The following is a 23064-nucleotide window of genomic DNA, read 5'->3' as shown; positions in this document are numbered from 1 at the left end:
TTATCTGCCCTAAGCATTTGTTGTCCACTACATTGATTTTACAGCTTTAGTTTAGTTAGTTAGGCAGACTAGTTACTTTGCATATTAAAATATTTAATACAAAATATAATTAACAAATGCATGATGATGTATTATGAATCTACCCTGCAGTATATACAAAGGTTAAAATTAGCTCCACCTTTGCTAGATGCAACATTAAGGCAAACTAACATATTGCAATAATTATTAAAATCCAATAATATAATGCAGTACTTTTACTTTTGTTATAGGCCTATATTTTGATGCTAGTAAATTTGTACTTTTATTTCATTAAAATTTTAAATGCAGGATTTTAACTTGTAACAAAGTATCTCTACACTGTGGTATTGCTACTTTAATTTAAGTAAAAGACCTAAAGTTGTGTTTTGTCCAACTACATCGCCTGAACATGAACTCAGCAGGACGCATGCGCAGTCCGCATAGTCACCGACTAGCTATTAGTTGCTAGCAGCACCCTTTTGCCATAGACAGTATATCATTTTGCCAACCTCTTTGCTCTTGCTGTGCGTAGGCCTACATACGTTACGTTTCTCTCGTAAAACACGGTTTGTAAGGGTAAAAACAGAGACGGTTCAGCGTTAGACGGTTTAGTAATAGAGAATCTTTGGTAAAAACTCAGTGTTGTAAGAGCAACAACCTCATGTTTTTGCACGTTTTATTAAATTGATGAAGCCTCAGTGTTGCTTTTAGTTTGTAAATGTAGCTTATAACTAACGAGCTTAACACCTTAACGTGTCTGACCGGAAGTATTACATACATCTTGTTAATATCTGATCCAATGCTAAGTTTTATCATAGACTATATGAGTTTTATTTGAAGACATGTTGCACCCTCTGACCTCTAGAGGGCAGTGTTGTATATAGGCTGGTGTTTCTCAGTGTCAAGGAAGGATCTGTATTTGTTTTTTTTGGAGCAGTGCTTTTGATTTTGAAGTAAACAAGTCAATAGTAAACTAAACAAGTTGTCTCTGAAATAGAATTTGCAGTTGGCAGGTATAGACCTACAGCTCAAATTGGGATACTTCTCTTAAAAGTCTAGTTTTCCTTAAACCTCAGCAGCCTCTTTGTTTCTGTTTCCACTTTACCTCCAAGCTCTCTGAGCTCACATCAGACATCTTACATGTCAGCTGTGATGATACAAAAATTGGGCTTTGAGCCTAAAAAAAAAACACTATACTGACGGTATTCCTCAAGTAGAATTTGTTGTGCGCTGACAACACTGAAATGTCACTGTCAAAACAAAGAAAATGGAAAGCCATATTATCAGCCAGAGTTAGCTGATGAATCACATGAAGTCTTATTTATGTTCATGTCTTTTTCCTTTTGTTTCATATCTCCTGTAGAATAAAGAGCAGGAGAAGAACACAAAGAAAAGCCAAAACACCAAATTACTGCCAGTAAAATGAAGCCATATGGGTTTTCTCTTCATTTTTACATCTAGGCCAAACAACCCCCCCCCAAAAAACATTTATTTTTCGTGTCAAGGAGGTTCAAGGGGTAACTCAGTCCTCAGACTCTGAAGAACAACAGGCTTAACATCTATACAATCAACTTCATAACACACAGTGCATGTATAAGTGTTTAATAAATAACAATCAACAACAACATTTCAACAAAAGGTTTGCTTATGTCAGACCTGGGTCAAATTGTATTTCCAAAATGTGTGGGTTGCGTCAGTCTACTTATAGTGAGTGGGGTGTGCTATAGGAATACATAATGGGTGGCAGAATAATACTATAATCAACATGATTGAGTTGTGGTGCTAAAACTCTGTCACTAACTTAGCTGCTGTTTAAGGTTTAAGACCCATGTAAAATCATGTCGTTTCTTAAACACCACTGCTGTGTCTTCACAAGTTTGACATGCGCCTGTGGTTTAAACTTCTTTTATACGGTCTGTGGTTTAAACCCAGTTCCTGTGTCTTGCAGTGGTCACCTAACTGCCACTAGAGGTCATCGTATCTGAGATTTGAATAACATCTGCTGCAGAGGTTGAAAGGAGGTTAAAGGTCACGTGGAACTAGGAACTATGAAATTATTTAGTGCTTTACGCACATGGTAGAAGTTAGACTTTAGGGCAGAATGCATTTTCTGACAGGAATCTTGCTTAGGCAACAAACTACTGGGTTAGGTTTAGGAAAAGGTCATGGTTGGGTTAAACTAGACCCTTTCTAGCAAAAATAAACCCTAGATACTAACTTCTCCCATGTACATTGTTTACCTCTGTAGCTAGATGTCGGAACAATGATTGACAATAATTGGTGGCGCCTTTGTTCTGAGTGGACTCCCGGAATTCATCTCTGGTTCATAAAGGGAACATCTTTTTTAGCACCACAGACAACAACAATAAGGATGCGCATTCACCAAACAGAAGACATTTACCTCAACGGAAAGGACTTGCTTGCCAGGAGAGGTTTATCTTTCTAGCATTGCGATAGCTAGCACCTTGCTGGAGTGCATAAAAGACAAGCAAAGGGCCTGCACTGTGATATAAATCACCATGCTGGGTCAGCACAGTGTAAGGAAGTGAAAGTGGATAAGATCAAAGCAGAAAAGGGATTGTCAAGCTGAAGCTGCTCAGGATATCTGCATGGACAAGAAAGGATCTGCCATTTATTGGCATGATATAAATTGTACTGTTTAAATGCAAGGGAAGTAGGAAAGGATTTGGAGAAGAACTAGATACTACGCCGAGGGAAGGATTTGCATCAACTCTGGGGTTTGGGTATTCGAATGGAATGGAAACTGGGCACTGTAAATAGTTTGCACTGTGAAACTTTTACATTCCAGTAGTTGGCTGTAAGGCTTCTTATATGTATGACAACCTCCATAAAACTCAATAGAAAAAATAGAGTTCTACAAGTGACCTGTGGAGGGCAGCAATAAGCCTTTCCTGCATCTAGTCTGCAGCAAATTTAATCCGAAAAAGAACGCCCTGCATAGCATTCAAGCACTAGGATTGGCTGTGGGCAATGGGCTATCCAACCCTAACAACTGTGAACCTGGGCCTGTATTTATTAAACTGCTAAAAGTGAAAGTTTGGGAGTGAAAGATAAAGTAAAACTCTATGAGTGTGAGACAAACTGTAGCTGAAATAGAGAGATCTCTGGTTGTCTCTAAAGAGTAAATAAATGACTGCAGCACAGAAACAAAGGTGAATGCACAAATTTTGAGGTGTGTTTTATAATGTAATTTGTCTTCATGGTGAAAAGAAATTGATATCTATAGTGACATATATAATTCAGAACAAGATAGAATGTAACAACAGTTTGTTTAGATTTTTTGCAAACAAGAATTATAAAGCTGGCTTTAATTTAGTTGGGATCATGCATGCATCTTCAATGTGCAACTAAATTCTTCTTATTATATATACCAGCATCAGATGTTCTTTCCTAGCCTGACAAGCCAGACTCACATCAAGATGTTGATGACAGTGGCTGCAAATTACATTTGCTGCTGCTAGGGTGCGTCTAGATTTCTAGGCTAACTCTTTCCTGCTCCAGTTTGATTTTTCTTTATTGTTTAATTTGTAAACAATTTATTTCACATTTTACTGCAGATAGGATTTCACACAATTGCTTCTAAACTTTACCCTTATACTTATCTGTAAACTGGAGTAAGTCGCTAAATAAACGTCTTAGTCTTCACTTCCGCTAAATTAACTTTTAGGGCTTTCTTAAATTTTTGTGAGATCCAAGATGGACAGTTTTGTTTTTTGTATATTTTGTATATATACATCATCTTTTTTATTCCATGCATTCTTCTTTCTTATCAAAACCTAGTGCCTACATTACCCACAATGTAACACTGATGCATACTCGAGCAGCTATCCTCAAGCAGAGATGAGGAGCTAGCTACAGAGACCTGGTAAGCTCACTTCTTTGTAACTCTACAGCACAGCCCCATATTCTTCAAACTTGTAGTCTTCAGCCCCAACTGACTCAAGTGACCTCACTTGAGGCAATTTATTAGCTTCCCCTGGAAACACAAAAGGCTTTATACAACTTTTTCCACATATTGCAGTAATACGTGGAAACAGAGTGATGTGTTTAATCGAGTTCCCCTTTAAGTGTAATTCTTAGAAGTTTGTTAAATACGGTTCCTGTGTGTTTTAAACCTCTGCAAGCTGAACCTGTCATGAACCGCAGTTAGGACAATCAGATGCTAGGTGACACAGCAACAACAGCTTAATGTTTGGTACTACTAAACAGGTAAAAACAACAGCTAAAAAACAGATACTATTTGACCCAGGTCTGGTGTATGTACAGTACATGCAGTCCTGAAACTTTGACATATAATAATTGACCAATAATTTACTTTGTGCAGAGGGTGAAAAGACTTTGGTGATGAGTATGTCTATGCGCATGTGTGTGTGTGTGTGTGTGTGTGTGTGTGTGTGTGTGTGTCTTCACTGCCGCCATGACTTGCGGCTAAGCACACACACACAGGCCACGTTGATGCGTATGAGCCTCCACGCCACCAGTTTCTTAAACGAAGTCAGCGCTCGTACAAAAGTGTGTGAGTTGGTGCAGTAGGAGTTCCAGTGTCTGGCATCAATTCCCAAACAGCCAGAGCTGCCTGAGCGGGCGCTGTGACACGTCGTCTCAAAGAAGTACTGCTTCTTGTTAACATTGTTGATATTCACGTCTGGCAGCACTGTCACCTCGTTGCCTGAGATGTCCGTGGCTTTGGTCTTGTTGCCCACCCAGACGCTGATGCTCTCACACACAGAGTAAACTCCACGGTGCTGAGGCTGCCCAGCGCGCCTGCGGGCCCTTTTGCCGGCACCCTGTGACTCTGCCAGGTCTGCATCAGGTGGCTGAGCGCTGAAGAGCACCCTGGGTGAGTGGTAGCGGCGCTTGGTGAAGAGTTTGGGGTCCACCGTGGGGATGGAGTTGGAGTTGTTGCCTGGACACTGCTGCTGTGCTGCTCCTCCGATGGCGGCCACAGCCTGGGCACTGAAGAGGAGGAACAGGACCAGCATGGACGACCTCATGGGCACACAACCTGAGGGTGTCAACAAGCACAGAAAACACTCCTCTTATTTCTCACACAGTGCTTTAAAGGAATACTCTTACATTCTGGGCAATTATTTTCCTACTTACCAAGACAAAAGAAAATGTCTTTAATCCAATGTGTGGATACTCCCCATTTTTCCTTCACAGTTTCAAGGCACAACATGTTATAATAATATAATATACTAATATAAGAGCATATCCTCTTTAAAGTGGAAAACACACCTTGCCTAATACTGAGGGTTTGATACTTAATGCTCATTGGCTTAGCAGTAAGTACAGTACATACAGAATTCTGTCAGACATGGTTTACAGGAGATTTACAGGAATTTCTTGGTCAGCCAGAAACACCGACAGATAGTATTGTCTTATTGAACACAGCTGCAGGCTAAGACCTTAAACTTTTGTTTTTAATCGATTGTTTTATTTTATGGATGTTTATTTATTATTATTCTGTGTTAAGCATCATTTCCATTATTTTAAAGATGAATACATTGAAGCTTGAATATTAGTTTTTGTAGAAGTTCGCTTTCGAAGACTAAACTCAAGAGTTTGTATTTACAGACATGAAAAAGGAATCAAATGATTTGTCTCTGGGTAGGCAGGAAGAATATAGTATAATTCTCCAGAAACAGAACTGAATTCCCTTTGTGGATTAGTGAAGAATATTATATAAACTATTATAAAAATTACGTAGGGGTTGGAATCACCAGAGGCCTCACAATACGATATCATCACGATACTTATGTCACGATCCAATATTATTGCGATTTTAAACATATTGCAATATTCTGTGATATATTGCAATTTATTACCTTTGTTCCAACTGCAAATTTTTCCTAATTTCAAGTTATGTACCCAAAAGGAAACTTTGCAAACATGTTTTATCTAAAAAGATACATTACATTTCTCTGTTTGTTCATCTCACTTCAATTTTATTGCTGCAAAATGGGATTGTCGAGCAGAAAAACTGACCAACACATCTATAATAATAGATCGATACTTGGAGTCTGTGTATCGATACAGTACTGCCATGGAAAATATCACGATACTATACTGTATCGATTTTTTCCCCCACCCCTAATATTCTATACAAAATACATCTTGTATATGAAAGTTATCCATGAAAGTGTGTCACATTACCCACAGGGATCTAAGAGACACTGTTGTGACATCCCATCAGTGTCTCTTTTCATCACTCTGACTCCACACCACAACACTGACAGGCTGTGTGCTACAGTTAACACAGTACAGCAGGCGTGTTAACACCTGCGATGGCTCTGCTAGCAGGCTCTGTCAGGTAGGCTTATTATTATATGCTATGTTTGCCTCAGGTGTCAGGGTGAGTGGATTGAAATTGTTGGCACAACAAATCAAAAGAAAAATCATAGCTTGTACAAAAGTGTATCATGTGAGCTATGATTACACCAATAAATGCTTGTGAGGTCTGTCCAAGTCAGGTTAGTGTCTCTCCTCACAGCTGCTCTCTTTTACTGTGTGGTGCAACATTCGGACATGAAATAAATAATTACTGCATGAATTACAATCTTTTAGATTGTGCGCCAATTTGGATTGCTGTAGGACAAGTAGGAAGGTTGCTTTACAACAGGAAGCAAGAAACTTTTGGAGTCGAGCACAAGACTGATGAAAAGGAGAAAAAAAAACTTTAAATGAGCATAGCAACTCCCCAGTGGCAACATCTATTTGCAAAAGGAAGTAAAAGGCAAAATCACTTATGAGAAAAAGGATAAATATCAGTCCATGGTCTCTTTTTTAGGTCTAATTACACCAAGTTACCACAATTAATTGGCAATTAGAAATAAATGAATGCTTACATTTCTATGAGATGTTCTTTTTTTTATTTTATTAAACCTTTATATGCATCATATACATACATACAAAGCTAATATGTCAGCAATTATTATAGAGGTCCACTGGAGATTGGGGTAAGCAAAAATGACTTAGTCCCTTTTATCACGTGGAAGTGATATACATCATCTGGAAGCTGAGAACCTGAAGATTAATTTGAGGGTTTTCTAGTCATAAGTCAGAAATAAAAATCAATGATTTAAATAATTAATTAAAATAAATTGCGAAAGTGTATAAGGGCTTAGAGTAATACATTATGATATGATTCCATGCCTACTAATGTCTCTTAAGTTGTTGCAGCAAGTTCTTTTTTTTTAAGATACCAAAGAAAACCCCATCTTGTGATTTGGTATCAAAAACCTTTGACTATCGGAGATTTCTGCAAGAATTGTATTATCTAGCCCATCCATCAGTCTCTGTACCTTTTCAGTGTCTCCACGTGAACTGTAGCACCTAGCGGCTCCTAGAGGACGTGATTAGAGCTCACTGTGTTCTGGGCTCCTGCCATCAGTCCCGGCTGTGGCCCCCATCCAGCACACCTCTGCCCTCCTCTGCCTCCACTCTGTATCCCTGTTGGGAGACAAGAGGAGAACGTTTCTCATCCAGCTCATAAACTCACTGTAAACACATTCTTTGAAACACTGATACTGGGAAAAGAAAGTTAAAATGTTATCCCCACTCACCAGGTTCCTCGTGTACTTAACATACTGAAATCAAGATGAAGAACTGCATAATGTAAGTTATCTAACATGTAGGGTAGTTTAATATTAATGCTGTAAATTCTGTCGCCATTCCTTAGTGTGAGTGTTGACAGTTGTTTTAAGACTTAAGCTATATAGCAAGACATTTAAAGTTGAATATTTTGTAGGAACCAGATCTTTTAGGTATTTTGTGTATAAAGACACATACACACGCCAGTGGAGTTGTCCACACTACATAACATTTTCTTAAATCTTTATAACGCTGTTCATTGTCTGTTTTGTCTCTCTCTGTTAAATGATTCCATTAAACTTGATTTCCTACATCCAAAGTGCCACGATTCATTTTTGTGCAGTGAAGAAACACAGACACCATTCGGGGAAGATAATCTGTCACAGTAAACCAGAAGCCTGAATTTTGTTCTGTCATTTTTGCTTCATCTTTATGTCACTGTGCTCAAGTGTGCTTAAGTGTCAGCAGACTGTGTTACTTTGTGTAAATCACCTGACATCCACAGAAACCAAAGCTAAGAAATAACCCCTGAAAACATTGTGCCTTACAGAACTCAATTATACTCATATATTCTTTAAATTCAGGATATCTTTGCAAGTAGTAGTTTCCAACATGGCAGAGGAGAGTAGAAACACTGAGTATGTTAAGCTCATTTGGAATGTAAGCCATATATAAACAGAAGTAAATGGGCTGTAAATCTAAATGACACCAGTGTACTCCTGTAAAGAATTTATGCCAGCACAGGAAGTCTTCTCACTTTACGGGACATCAACAACCGTGGTCTCGATGGCTGTTATGGGATTTAAACCTGTAACCTTTCAATCGCAGGACGGGCTGTTCAACGAGCGGGACACCCTGTTTTTGTGACTGTGTATGTTCTCTTATCCTGTAATGAAATCTAACTGTAACTCCTTTTCGTCAATTAACTGCTGGACTACCAAACTGTTGTCGTTGGTGTAAAACATGTGATGCTACTAACAAGATGCCTTTTCCAGCTGTGTATTCCAGGTTTATTTGTCACCACTGACACTACTGAAGTAGGTTTAAAGAACATAAATGAAAGAACTGTCTCCAAAAAAAAGCCTCCATGCATACAATACATGTATTTGTAGACAGCTATTTAAGTATACGTACAAAATAATTATATACTACGTTGATACTACTCCACCCAGGAGGTTCTGTTTTTGGTTCGGTTTGTCGTTTTGTTGGTTTGTTTGATTGTTTGCTTGTCTGTCAGCAGGATTACGGAAAAAAACTACTGGCCCGATTTTCTTGAAACATGGTGGAAGGGTGTAATTTTATAGCCACTGAAGTTCATTCTTGGCCTTGGAAATAGTTTTGACAACACAATACTGACTCAAGGTTGACTTAATGGCTTTTTCAGTATCCATCAGTGGATGGAGTTTTCTTAGTAGTCATGGAGATGGTTTTGTTGACATGTGAGATTAATGGCACTTTTAGGCCATCTCTTCCTGGAGGATATGTCCTAAAAGTGAGCTGAGCTCGAATGACAACAGACCCATCTACATGACAAATATTTTTTTTTTTTTTTTTTTTAGAGTATTCGCCTCAGTCCACAACATTAATGGACATTTTGGGAATTGCCTTCCTCAGCACACACGTGTCAGGCTATAAAACATCTGTGTCTGTAGGTGTTGCTATGAATAATAATAATTAAAAAAAACTGAGTGCTCACCTAATCTTTTGCACACAGAAGTAAACAGGGTTGAAAGGTTCAATTACAGTCTTTCTAACAGAGTGGACAGGAATGGACAAGAAGTGTGATATTCGTGAAAGACAGTACCTGAGATTTTGTGTAAATCACAGACAAAAATGATTCAGTGAATGTCGGCAATATCATACAGTGACTTAAATAATGCCTATATTTATGTGATCTTAACTCTGTAGTTCATCATAGTTTAGTAACTTTAGGCTACTTGACCTGCTAGTTAATACTAGCAACTGAGCCACAAAAACACATATGAGATTTACTATGAAATAAGAGAATATGTCATAGATCAACCGTACTACAGTAGAGAAATACAGAAGTACAAACTCATTCATGTATAACTAAAGCTAATATCTCTGAAAAGGTGTGAAGATGTGAATATGTGTGCTTTATGTTATTATTTTGAAGCTGCAACATTATTATTTTATAATATCATGCAAAAGAGCAATCATGTTAATAGAAAACAAATGTCTCAGTTATTTTGAGGATCAGATTTTGTCCCTCGACACACAGCTGTAACAGCTACTCAGTGGTTAAGAAACATTCAGTCAGCAGTCTCGTATATGGTGAGAGGAGAATGGCAACATTCATTCAAGCTACTAGGTGGGCTACAAATATGCACATAACGTCGCTGTACAACATTAGTGTGCACTGGGGCATCCCACATCGCACTACTCATTGAGCCTTGAAGCAGATGAGCTTCAGCAGCACACGGCCACCTGAGTGGAAAAATGTAGCTTGGTCAGATAAAGGTGATGCTGCAGCAGTGAACGAGGTGGCACGCCTTACAGTAGCTGCCTCTGTGAGTAGTAGTACTAGTAGTTTTGGTTTGAATTTAACTTCCTGACAACCCTTGTCACTTCCCAGACCTAAGCCAATAAAACACCATTGGGTCGGGATGATGTTAAACAGATTGTTTGCAGTACAATGTGCCAATGATAACACTGCAGGAAATGTTCTTGAATCAGAATGAACAAGATCCTTGTGGAAGATTTCCAAGACCTGGCTGTTCCTGGGCAATGCTCTTCACTTTCATTTGGGACAAATGCTAGAAGTACAGCAAAAAGTGTTGTTATGTTTCATGCTGCTACAGTAACACTGCTACAGGACACCTTATACCCACCACCTAATTCTATTCCTTCAAGTGCAACTTCTCTATTTTATTAGCAACATCCACAACCTGTATCCTCACTTTATTTGTGATTGTGTCTCAATACACTGTGTAGGTATACATTTATGTAGAGTGTAGGCAATGATGGACCTTTTTTATATTTAATATTTTCAAGCTTCATATAGTATACAATTAATGTAAAATAGTATTTAATTTTTTTTTACTAATTTGTACTGTGCGTCTGTTCTCATACTTGAGGATGAGGATCCTGTGATATAGTAAAAACCTCCAGAACAGCTACTAAATAGATCTTGAGGTGAGATTGTTATAAATTGATTCAGTTTCAGATTCTGAGTCAATGTTGGATCAGCAGTGGTGGAAGGAGTATCGGATCCTTTAATACCACACTGTAAAAATACTTCACTACAAGTAAAAGTCCTGCATTCAAAACCAAAAATGTACTTAAGATGTAATCTCAAAGATTTTAATTTAAATAAATGTCTGTTAAGTCACTATCGCTGAAAGAGGCACACAATTGGGCTGATGTATTGCATATTACATTGAATTGAAATATTAGCAGTAGCTACATTGTGAACTGGGGGTCTCTGGTGACATTCCTGGAAAAAATGCTGTATTACAGTTTTTCTCCATTGTATACACACAAAAAAGAACTATGCACACAATTATGAAAACTTGAAGCTCATGTATCAACAAGACTCCAAACTATAGAAATAAAATGGATAGAAAGGCAATTCCCATTTAAATCGACACAGAATGGTCAGAGCGGCAGCCATTTTTATGTGTACATGGCATCAGACTAACTTTAGTTATTAGTGAGAACTTAGGATGAAGAAATCCGGATCTCAAAAACCAAAGTAGAAATAAGTAAAACTGATGGTCACATACACCTATAGCATTGTGACATTATCCAGGAAAATGTTAAGGATTGCATAAAAGAAAACGATCAAAATGCCAGTACACACTTCAAAACTTTACATTGAACGCACCATTTTCTAGCTAGGCGGGTTTTTAAATTGTCCCTGCCCTGTTTTCTTATTTACAAGCTGCCTGAGTGACTACTAATGTAACATTTTATAGTCCACCTGCTAACAACCATCATGTCGCTATATGAGATTATATTCGTGTTTGTGCTGCTTTCAAGGTCTCCATTCTCAGAGGTCGGTCAACTGTCAGTCACTGCAGGCCGGGGATACAAACCTTTGGAACTCGCTAGCTAAGGTTAATAATTACCCAAAGGGTTAATCAACGCTGAGACGCCGAGAATCACCGCTTCGTTTAACAAGCTAAGTAACTACTTAACTTTTTGCTGGTGATGTTAACATGCTTATCGTGACTTGATGTTTTGGCTTTGTTCAGTTTGTGTTTGTGCTTGGAAATTATAAGGACTCGCAGGCTGCTGGCTGTTTTGGTGTTTGCTGGCTGCTAATATCTGCTATGTTTATATTATAACGTTAGACCGTTGCATGCACCATTTGCGTGAATTGTGAATCAATTCTTGTTGTTTCTGAGCTTAAATCTCGTTTGGTTGTTGGTCACAACAATTTAAATGCTGAGAGATAAGAATGTATTCGTGTGACGTTAGTGCTGAAATGGTTTTGCATCATATTTCCTCTTTGGTTTTTCAGTTTAGCTTAATATTAGGCTAAATATAAAGGGTATTTAAAAAATAATGGATATGTGACAACTTATTTAGTATTCCTCATATCATTATTGTTTGCAGCATAGCTTGTGTGTAGCTCTGCTGCTATGTATCTATGGAATGCCGTTTTATTAAATATTAAATTAAATGAATAAATACATGAATAAATAAATATGCCTTTGAAATACATCATTAAATAAATAAATGAGGCAATAAATACATAAATAATTAAATACATGTAAATATTCATATACAAATGAATCAGTTAAATAAAAAAATGTATATTAAAAGGTTTTACTCTTAATTATTAGTAGTGTTAGTGTGAGTCTTGAAGCAATTAAATGAATTTCACAGTGTGGCAGCAACTAAACATTTTACCACCTGGGGGCAATATACGGCTGCGAGTTTACGTTTTGATTTCAAAAGTAATCATGAAGAGGACACGGCGAAGTGTGGCGTGGGACCATTTTGATAAAAAAAAAACCGACTTAGTTCACTGCAAACACGGAGGTGCCGTGTATAAGTACAACACGGCCACGACTCAAATGATGTAGCCGACCACTAAACAAAGTGCATCCGACCCTGGTTAATGTCGGTGGCGGCCGCGGTGCATCCTGCTCTCAGTCTCAACCTCGACTCTACTCGCCTTTTTTGGTTTTCCATTACGAAAAAAAGTACCTGGTACCTGCTAACAGGAACTTTTTTTAGTACCTCCTCAGTCGAGGTTCCAAGCGAGCTGAGGCGAGCCGAGAAGGTGACGTGAAACCCTGCAGGCTACAGATTGGTCGGAAAGAATCGTCACTGATCACTGCATTGCTAGCGACAGACGGCATTTTTAAATAGTTTAGCCAGTGGTGTTTTTTTGCTGCCGGAGGCTCCACGCAGAGCTTTCTCCGTAGCATACAAGTGGCCTGATGTTTATACTTGTGTGCTGGTGTGTGGAGGTGCAATTGGGTGTGTGTGTCGAGTCGCCGTGTGTGTGTGTGTGTAGCTGGTGAGCGAGGGAGAAGTGAGAGAGTGCCGGCGATTAGCTCCGCAGCGAGTAGCGACTCTGGAGTCATATAGTGAGAGAAACAAAGTGTCTCCCCTGTTCTTTCTGACCACGGTGGGAAATCTGGAGCAGGAAAAGTTAACTATCTTGTTGATTTCATGTTGTTTACGGAGAAGGAGAACCTGGAAATGAGTCGGGGGAAATGCAACGCTACCAAGCCACGCCCACGGCAGTCGCTATGACGACCAGCCAAGCTGAGGCGATACTAAAATCTGCAATGGAAAAGGGACGCACAGTGCGCCGAGTCGAGCAGGTACCATGTAATGGAAAAACGCCAATAAACTCGACGTTAGCACGGAGCAGAGAAAATTACCCAAGTTCATTGAGATGTATATTGGAACCAGCATATCCCATTTTGTCACAACGTACCATCACCAGACTGGTAGAAACTCACTACGAAGAACGGAATAAGGTTTCCTGGCCTGGCCAGGTTAGCACGGAGGTACCTGTGCATCCCGGCAACGCGGGTGTTTTCGGCGGCTGAACTGACGGTCACCAGGTAACGGTTGCGTCTGACCCCAGATCATGTCAACATGCTTATCTTTCTCAACACACATCAGTAGACTGGTGCAGAAGTTGTATGTGAGTTAGCCTACTGGTTATTTTGTTATTAGGCTTTGTCCGTGCCTTGAATAGTTTTGAGTTACATTTTGACAAAACCTGTCACATCTAAGTATTATTATGTTTTTGGTTAAGTTATTATTTTACATGATTCTTTTTATTTATTATTTTGGAACAAACGAGAGTCTGTTTAAGAACGCCGGCTCGCAGCTGCAGGTTCGGCTGCTTCAGAGCACTGCACCACAGCGCGTATATCTATAATCTATATCTATATCTATAACCTCCAGTTTAACTGCCACAAGTTGTTCTTCTTGTAATTAAGATCTCTTCGAGGATAAAAACGCTGTATTTTTGTATTTTCATTGCATTTTTAATTTATAAAAAGTTAAATAAATAAATAATTTTAATATAAAAATATTAATGATTAATCGATAGTCGATCGTTAATTCTCCCGACAATCGACTAAGAAAATGTAATCGAATGCCCATCCCTATCTCTATGGGCTTTAAAGTTGTCTTACATGCTGTGGCCCAACTAGTTATGCAATAGGTCATGTGAGACATAATCATTGCATCAAAGTATAGCCTAGCCGATTCAAAATTTAGATTGTTTCTAATATATCTAAAATTAAAAGTTAAATTTCATTTTGTTCAGTTTTTTTATGTGCTGCTTGAAGTTCAGTTGTGAGTCCAAGATCACACCTAGGTATTTAAACTCTTGAACTACTTCAAGCGTTTTCTCCCTTACAAAAACATTGGGGTCTGTGTCAGACTTATTTACCCTTTTTGAAAAATACATGCACACAGTCTTGGACACATTTAGGTGCAAGTGAGAGCTCTCTAACCAGTTGCACACGTTACTCATAACAGCTGTTAGTTGTTTTGCAGCTTGCGTTTTGTCTTTTGTGTGTACATATAGCGCAGCATCATCCGCATACAGCTGGCAGGTCACTGTTGGTAGACAGCCAGGTCATTTATGTATAGACTAAATAATAGAGGTTCTAAGATTAAACCTTGGGGTACCCTTAGGTTATTCTCACAAGCCATATATGTTATATTTTGAACTCTGACACATTGTAGTCTTGAAGTAAGATATGATTACATCCATTTCAAGGAGGTCTCAGAGAAATTATAATGTCAACTTGGTTATTAATACCTGGTGGTTGACTGTGTCAAAAGCCTTACTCAGGTCAAGGAACATGGCTCCAACAACCCCACCTGTATCAAGCTTGGATTTTATGTTTTCCAAGAAGAAGCAGATCGCTGTCTCAGTAGAATGGAGTTTTCCGAAGCCAAATTGCAGGTAATTTAACATAAACGGAGTTGTGTTTAAATGGTGTATGAGTTGTTCTGCAACCAGTTTCTCTGCTATATTTGATATAGAGGTGAGTATACTGATTGGTCTATAGTTGCTAGTCATTGTAGGGTCTCCAGACTTAAGGATTGGTGTAATAATAGAATATTTCCATGAGTCTGGGAAAACACCTACGTTTGTTAGTGGAGCAATGAAAGACTGTTTGTGAGTTTTAAGAAATAATAAGTCAATGCCAAAAGTATCTTTGGCTCCGGAACCTTTAAGGCCGCAGATGACCTTATCAACTTGTGATTGAGACACTGCATGAATAACAAACATTGGAGTTCTTTCTTGTTCTACATGACCTGGGTTTTGCTTCATATTTTTCAAAGAGTCAACAAAATAAACATTAAGAGCTGTTGCAATGTCCCTTGGATCATTAATTCCCCTGTCAGGCAGCTGCAACTCTTTAATTTCCCTGCATATGGTACTATTTGATGTCAGCTTTTTAATGTTTGTCCAGATTTCTTTTGTGTTCCCTCTAGCACTGTTTATTATATTAATAAAAAAGTTTGCTGTTGCTGTTCTAAGTGCTTTAGTGACCTTATTACATAAAGAGGTAAAGATCTGTCTTTCTAGCCCAGTGTGAGTCTTGGACATCATCATTTGTGAAATGGGTATCCCAGTTGATCTAGTTCAGGGCAAGTTTAAAATTTTCAATCTCACCCTTTGGTAATCTCAATTTCTCAGGAATTTGTCTAGATGGACAAGTAAATTATGTTTTGACAGTTTTCTAGAAAAAAGAATCAGGTTGTGGTCTGATAGACCTGCAAGCATATTATATGTTTTATTAGGGCTGGGCGATATGGACCAAAGGCATATCCCGATATATTTTGGCTGAATATTGATATACGATCTATATCCCGATATTTTTTTCCGCAAAGTGAGAGCAGTTCAGTTAAAGTCAAAGCCAAATATGACATGTCACAAGTAGTTTCATAGAAACCGGCTATTTCAGTGAAAAGTTGCAAAATCAAATGAATAAATAATAAACAGGTTTCTTCACCTTGTTCATGATTAAATGCTCAGCTGTTCAAATAACAATATAATGTAAACAAATACTGTATAACAACAGGAGTACCTTTTTTTTTTTTTTTTTTTTTTTTTTTTTTTTTTTTAATATCTTAAATAAAAAGCCTATAAAATAAAAGAGGCCAATCCAAAAGGAGTAAGCAGCTTGCTTGGAGCAAGGATCAAATTTGAACTATATTGATATATGCAATATGGTCTAATTCCATATCTCATTTAAAAATATCGATATATTTTTTTATATCGATATAACACCCAGCCCTACGTTGACTTTAGGACATCAGCAAATATTGTATATATGTCATTGGTAGGGCTGGGCGATATGGAGATAATCAGACATCACGATATTCTTGACCAAATACCTCAATATCGATATTGCGGCGATATTCTAGGGTTGACAGTTGGTGCTTTAACAAAATATCTTCACACTTAGATTTTTGATAAATAATCATCCGTAATGTGGATATAATGACTAAGTGGGTAAAGGCAAATAATAGAACAGTTACAACAGTCTGATAAGTTCAGAAAATGACATCACTTTACTGTAATGCAGCCTTTAAAACCAGGAAAAGACACTTATGTCATATCATGATATTGCAATATCCAAAATCTAAGACGATATCTAGTCTTATCTCACGATATCGATATATCGCCCAGCCCTATGTTTTATGAATTCTATCACATTTATTACAAAAAAGCAGATCTATGCATGTTTGCGACGTGTTAGTTATTCTGGTAGGACCTTTTATATATATATATATTTTTTTAAGATTATTGTTTTGGCATTTTCAGCCTTTATTTTGACAGGACAGCTGAAGACATGAAAGAGGAGAGAGACGGGGAACGACATGCAGCAAAGGGCTGCAGGTCGGAGTCAAACCCAGGGCCGCTGCGTTGAGGAGTAAACCTTTATATATGGGTGCCCGCTCTACCAACTGAGCTATTCAGGAGCCCATTCTGGTAGGACATTTGATTAACTGGGATAGATCAAACTTACTAGTTAAAGCTTTCAAGTGTTTACAAGTTGTTTTATCAAACCAGTTTAAGTTAAAATCTCCAATTAAAATAATTTCTGACTTCATGCTGCATTCTTTAAGAACATCCTGAAGCTTCTCATAAAAAAACATTTGAGACTGATGGTGGCCTGTAGATCCCTACCAGTGTCACTGACATTTGTTCAGAAAGAATGACATTGAGCCCAATGCATTCCAAGTTGTTTACACAGGACTATGTTATTTGCTTATACTTAAGGTGTTCTTTTACATAAAACATTACCAGCCCCCCCCACCCCCCACCCTTTCCCCCAGATCTAGTCTAAAGATATTTTAACGTCGTACATGTAATCCAGCCATTGGAGAATTATTATGTAGCCTGGTTTCAAAGATGCAAAGAAAATCCAAGTTAGTCTCTTAGTGATTGCTGGATTTGATCACATTTAGATAGAATGCTACGTATGCTAATATGACCTCCTAGCAGGCCCTTAGGTTTGCAGTGTGGATCCCAGATGACTTTGGGATGATTAAGAGTTTGGTAGCGCTTTACATGTCGTTGCTTTTTAAACATACGGTTCCTATGAAATACTCTACAGTTCAATTAGCCATTTATAAAGTCTGACGTGGTATTATGTTCTTGATCTGACTGTTCAGTTAATTGTGAATTGGGGGTTGGCTAGCTGCTGATGGAGCCTCTGTTAGCATCCCTGAGCTAGAGCTTGGTAGCCCCAGGTTGTTAACGGGCTGCGGGCGTTCCTCCTGTGGCAGGACCGGTGTTGGAGCGCTGGTGGATGGTTGTCTTCCCAATGCTGATCGCGCCACCGCCGACTGGGGACTCCACTGTTAGTATTGCCCTTGGTAGTGGCTAGCCAACTGCTGTGTCGAGCCCATGCACCCCACAGCTTGAGAGTGTCCGGTGTCAGAGTTCTCACAGACGTTCGGGGGGGGCTGATACAGTCGTGTTTGATGGTTTTCGCCTTGACATTTCCCAGGTCCAAGAATGATGAGTACAGAAGGTGTTGACTCCTGTTGGCTAGATAGCATAGTGAGATGCCGTTCCCGGTGGTTACTCCATGTCTGGACGTGCATACGAGTACACTCGCATAAACACAAACACAGTCCAAAGCTTACTAACCAGAGGCCTGTACTACGAAGCAAGATCAACATGCCCTGGATTTATTTGTTACCTGGCTTCACCTAACCTAACAACCGCAGTCCCGCATAAGCTGTGTCACGACGCTTGTGAACAACTAGTTCAATCAACCCAGGGTTTCCCAATCCAGCGGCGTGCGCGTTCACATAAAAGAGGCGGTGTTTGCGCACCACGACCAATCGCAAACATCTACCAGAGCCGCATATTTTAAACAAGAAGAGCTAACTATAATTCTACATAAATATGAAGAACACAAACACGGTTTTACAGGCAAAATGCAGGAAGGAAAGCTGGCAAAAAAAGCCAACGCTGTTTTGCGTAACTCACAACGCTTAGCCTATCAATATCACTTACAGTGGTGGTGTAGTCTACGTGATAGTAAGCTCCAGGATTTCTATATACCAACTTAAAAATGCCCAGTGACACGTAACAACATACTTTCCATTATATTTTTGTTACATTTTGAATTGTCATCCGTGCTTTTTTCTTAACATCTATAGGCTGAATAAAGGTTTTTTTTTACCGTAAATTGGTGCGTAAAAGTGTATCGGAATGCAGGAAATGAAGTCGTTGATGCTTAAAACTTCCCTGGGGTAGGACTCCCAGGCCCCCCCACTATGACTCCTCCCCCAAAGGCAGATTCTGGCAAATATACAGTACAGTACACCCATTATAATACATTAGACTACACTGGTCACTTTCCCATCAGTCAGGCACAAGATGTGACCATAATTTAAAATTTAGCTTTCCATGAACTGTCGTTGCTTTAGCCTTTTATTTCAGTTGCAACCCCAGCAGTGGTAAGCGATCGTGAGAGAAAGTAAAAAATATCAACACACAGGGCCTGACATTAACTTTTTGAGGCACTTGTCCTTTGGACAAGTACATTTACGTTTCACTTGTCCATGAACAAAAGTCCCTTGTCCAGGTAAATATTTATAATTTTTTAATTTTTTTTGTGTTTTGCTAATGCAGAATTCGAACAAACCGTTGAAAGCATCCAAACTCTATCAGCATTAATAAAATGTATGCTTTCATGCTACATCGCTTACAGAGAATGAGATGAACAGTGTGCTGTGTCTAATGTTAGTGGTCCGCTGACGCGGATTGTGGGGAAAAAAATTTATTTGTTTCAAATGGATATCATTTTATTTTGTTTGAGTTTTAACTTGTCCAGTGGGGTAAGTCAATTTCTCTTCCACTTGCCCTACAAAAAATCCACTTGTCCCGGACAAGTGAACAAGCCTTAATGTCGAGCACTGAAACATAATTCTAACCGATGTGCGTATTGGCAACACACGGCTGAAGAAGTCGAGAAATAGCCTATATGTAATTCCCTCCGCTTAAAATCTATATCTTTCATAAAGATACCCATCAGTGAATGTTAATGGGGTTGTCAGTCTCTAAATGTTTTAACTTTTATGAGCGCACCCCTCTCTCCCCCTCTCCCTCTCTCTCTCTCTCTGTGCACCGAGCTCTGCCTGGTCTTCTAAGAAAGGTGACGCCGTTATCAATTGAATATTGATTGGTCAGTAGGCGGTGCTTTAACACCGGTTGATCTCTAATCTCCAACTTAACCTGCTCCCGACCAAATTAGGTGTTCATCATAAGTTACCACGGCGATTGAACCCGGTAACAACTAATCCACCGTTGTGGTACAGAAAACCCTGGGTTGAACCTGAAGTTAACTCGTTAACGCCAAATCCTGCTTCGTCGTACAGGCCCCTGTTCTGTAGTGGTTTCAACCTCTCCCTGATAGGAGCTTGTTTGGAAGTGAGCAACTTTTGCAGCGCGTTTGAGGCACCTGTCGAATCCTGAACACCCTGTGCGTAGCTGCCCATTGCACTTCCGTCTTAACCTCCCCAGTTTACTGTTCTAAATGAATGCGCTACATTAAAACAAAAAAGGAAATGTGAATCTGTTAATTTTAATACAGAGGTCCTCTGAACACCCCAGGATGGCGCTACCACACAAGCTGCAAGAAGTATTTAAGAAGTTTTAGTGCCCATCTGAACTGACTTTATTTCACAGCGAATAACGTTACCTCACATCCCGTTCGCTGTTCAGGTCGCTACTTCAGGCTGTGGCCGACAGTAACGTTACACATTGCGGATAAAATTGTTCATAAAAGTCGTTATATTGTTTTGGGGACAATGACATGGCTGGATGGCTAGCTTGTCTTGTTGTTCAACATACTGTCAAATTGTTTTTACTGATTGCCAATTGTACACAATGTTATTGTCTTTGGATCTTGCTAGCATAGCATTAGCTTTCTGGCTCGTAGCTGACCTGAAGGGTTCTACAAGCAGAGATCTCCTGCTGCTAAGGGTGGCAAGTTTGCATTGCATAAGAACCTTATAGGATGGGAATGATTGTTCCAGGTATTAGTCAAACCGTCAGGCATAACCAGGGAAACAGAGTTATTTGGACAAACTTTTGATTTTGATTGTAAAACAAATTAAAATATAAACTAATGTTTTAAAAATATGTTATTTGGCAAGTGACCATGGTATAAGCGGGTTAATGCCCTTCGAGGTGTCCATTGTCCAGTATTAATGGACTTTGGCGGAAGTCGGATGGTTCACGCCTCGCTATTGTCCATTAATACCTGACAATGGACACCTTGTCGGGCATTAACCCTTACTTCCGAGGTTCCGCCGGATGTCCCTCATTTTTGGTAGGATGTCCATCACTTTCCGCTTTCTTTGTGTTGGCATTCTAAACTCATTTAGGCCCATTTATGAGGACTATGGTTAACTGCTCCTTAGATCTCTACAGGGTAAATCGAGTCCGCTAGCTGGACTATCTGTCCAATCTGAGTTCTCTCAGAAAGTTGAAAGAAAATATCAGTAAACTGCACTTTAATATGTAACTGTCATTGTTTTTTTAGTGGGCGTTAGAAGACTGCATTAGGGACCCAACACGGGAGCAGGCTGTTTTTAACAGGGGCTGGGAGCGGGCGGTCCAAAAATAGACAGCGGGTCCTAGGATTTAGGAGCACTGCTCCTGATCAGTGCTGTAACCGACTGTTCGCCTAACTTGGTTTCATAAGAATATCAGCAAAACACTTTATTAACACTCCTCTACTTCCTCTCTCTCACTTCTTTCCCGGGGCACTGTGCCCCTGCCCCTTTCTCCTACGGCGACCTGAGGGATCCAATCACAGGGACTTTAACTTGAAATCGGTTAGAGTGCGTTAAAAAAGACAAGGAAACGAAAGGAAATAAAACAACCTGAGCAAAACCGACCACAGCCATGGTTCTAAAATAAGTGAAATAAATAAATGAATACAATGTCACTTTTCTCTTATATTGCACTAGAATAACTAATTATTGCACTTGAATGTAATTATGCACTAGAACGTAATTTTGCTACTTATTACTGACAGATATGCATATTTATTGATACTACACAGTAAAATAACTAGTTTCCCTGCGGGAGGGAAGAAGACACAAAATCAATGGTCAATCTATTGACAAACATTCTAATATTTGCCGTGCGGGCCCGACCCAACACAAGCTGCGGGAACGGACAGGAGCGGTATTAAAAGAACCGTGCAGGGCTCTAGTGGGTGCCTTTTTTATATTCAATTCAAATTTGTTCAAATAAAAATAACGTTGGCAATTATTTCCTTTTGATTTGTTTTAAATTTTTACAAGCAATTTGTTGTATTTTAGCAGAATACTGAAAGCAGCAGAACTAAGTACACTTCAATATCTGTTTATCGCAAGTAATATCGTTATCATGATATTCAACAACGTTATTGCATATCCCATATTTTCCTCATATCGTGCAGCCCTACTAGCAACAATATAAATATTAAATTAATCATATTTCAAGTTAAAATGGCAAAAAATTGGTTCCAGCATCCCAAATTAAAGATGTGCTCATTTTTTCCTTTTGTATGATAATATCCTTGTGTTTTTGACTGTTGGTTGGACAAAACAAGGTATATGATCCTACATCTTCTTGCGCTCTGGGAAATTATCAATAAGCATTTTTCTGCTAAATTTTTTTCTGATATTTTGTTGTGGCCCTACTTTGCAATATGGTGGTCTATTTAAGCTGTCACTGCTCTGCCCGTTCTTTCCCTCAGGTACTGTATGCTGCAGCAGCACTGCTCATGTGCAAACTCTACACTGCTGCTACACTATAGCAGTTAAGCTTCAACCCAGCATCCACCTGCATATTGTAGAAGGAGAGGGAGTTTGTTATTGTCACCTTCAATCTATGTTGTGCTGAGCCTGTTGTTCTGAGCTTGGTGTTTGCTTGTCGAGAGTGTTTCAGTTTGTTTACATTTCTTGTTGCAGGATAGTTTGAGGTTCCCGTAGATGCAGGTAGGCAGTGAAGGCAGACAAACCATTCTTCCCTCGCCAGTGGGAATGAACTCAATCTGTTATGTGGTCTGTTAGCCCTGAATGGAGAGGCCACCCACAAACACTGGCATACAACTCATTAGCTCTAATGGAGTCAGTTTAATGAGCCCCGTCTGGGATATCTGACAAGCAGCCTGGGGTGGCGTGGCACACAATCCAATCTGCAGACCATGAACAATCTACCTCTCTCTGAAAAAAATGGCTGTGGCTTCATTCATATGGTAAAAGTCACACAGCCCTTCTAGTAACCTGATCCACCATGGCTGGCCTTTATTCAATGAGGAAGGGAGGTGCAGGTGACTTTATCTGAAAGCCACCAATTGGCTTTGAGTGACATGCTTCTCATTACGTTGCTGTGGTCATTCATGCAAAACTGCATAGCTTTGTGCTGAATTTAAGCCCTCAAACTCAGAGGTT

The 23064-nt window shown here is 39.2% G+C and overlaps 1 protein-coding gene across 1 annotated transcript in view; it reads right to left on the bottom strand.

The window, feature by feature from the left end:
• Window positions 1–1805: 1805 nt before the first annotated feature.
• Window positions 1806–23064, bottom strand: part of ngfb (nerve growth factor b (beta polypeptide)) — a 31969-nt gene continuing 10710 nt past the window's right edge. The window contains exons 2-3 of the mRNA XM_028577003.1: window positions 7344–7491; window positions 1806–5044 (exon numbers count right to left, since the gene is read on the bottom strand). Of these exons, the coding sequence (XP_028432804.1) occupies window positions 4446–5033 (588 nt within the window). The 5' untranslated portion in view covers window positions 5034–5044; window positions 7344–7491 and the 3' untranslated portion in view covers window positions 1806–4445. The remainder of the gene's footprint in view (window positions 5045–7343; window positions 7492–23064) is intronic.

This window comes from Perca flavescens, chromosome 4, assembly GCF_004354835.1.
Source record: "Perca flavescens isolate YP-PL-M2 chromosome 4, PFLA_1.0, whole genome shotgun sequence".
In the NCBI taxonomy this organism is placed as follows: Eukaryota; Metazoa; Chordata; class Actinopteri; order Perciformes; family Percidae; genus Perca; species Perca flavescens.
Note: the sequence above shows the minus strand (reverse complement) of the source record. Positions and strands in the feature narration are given on the sequence as shown.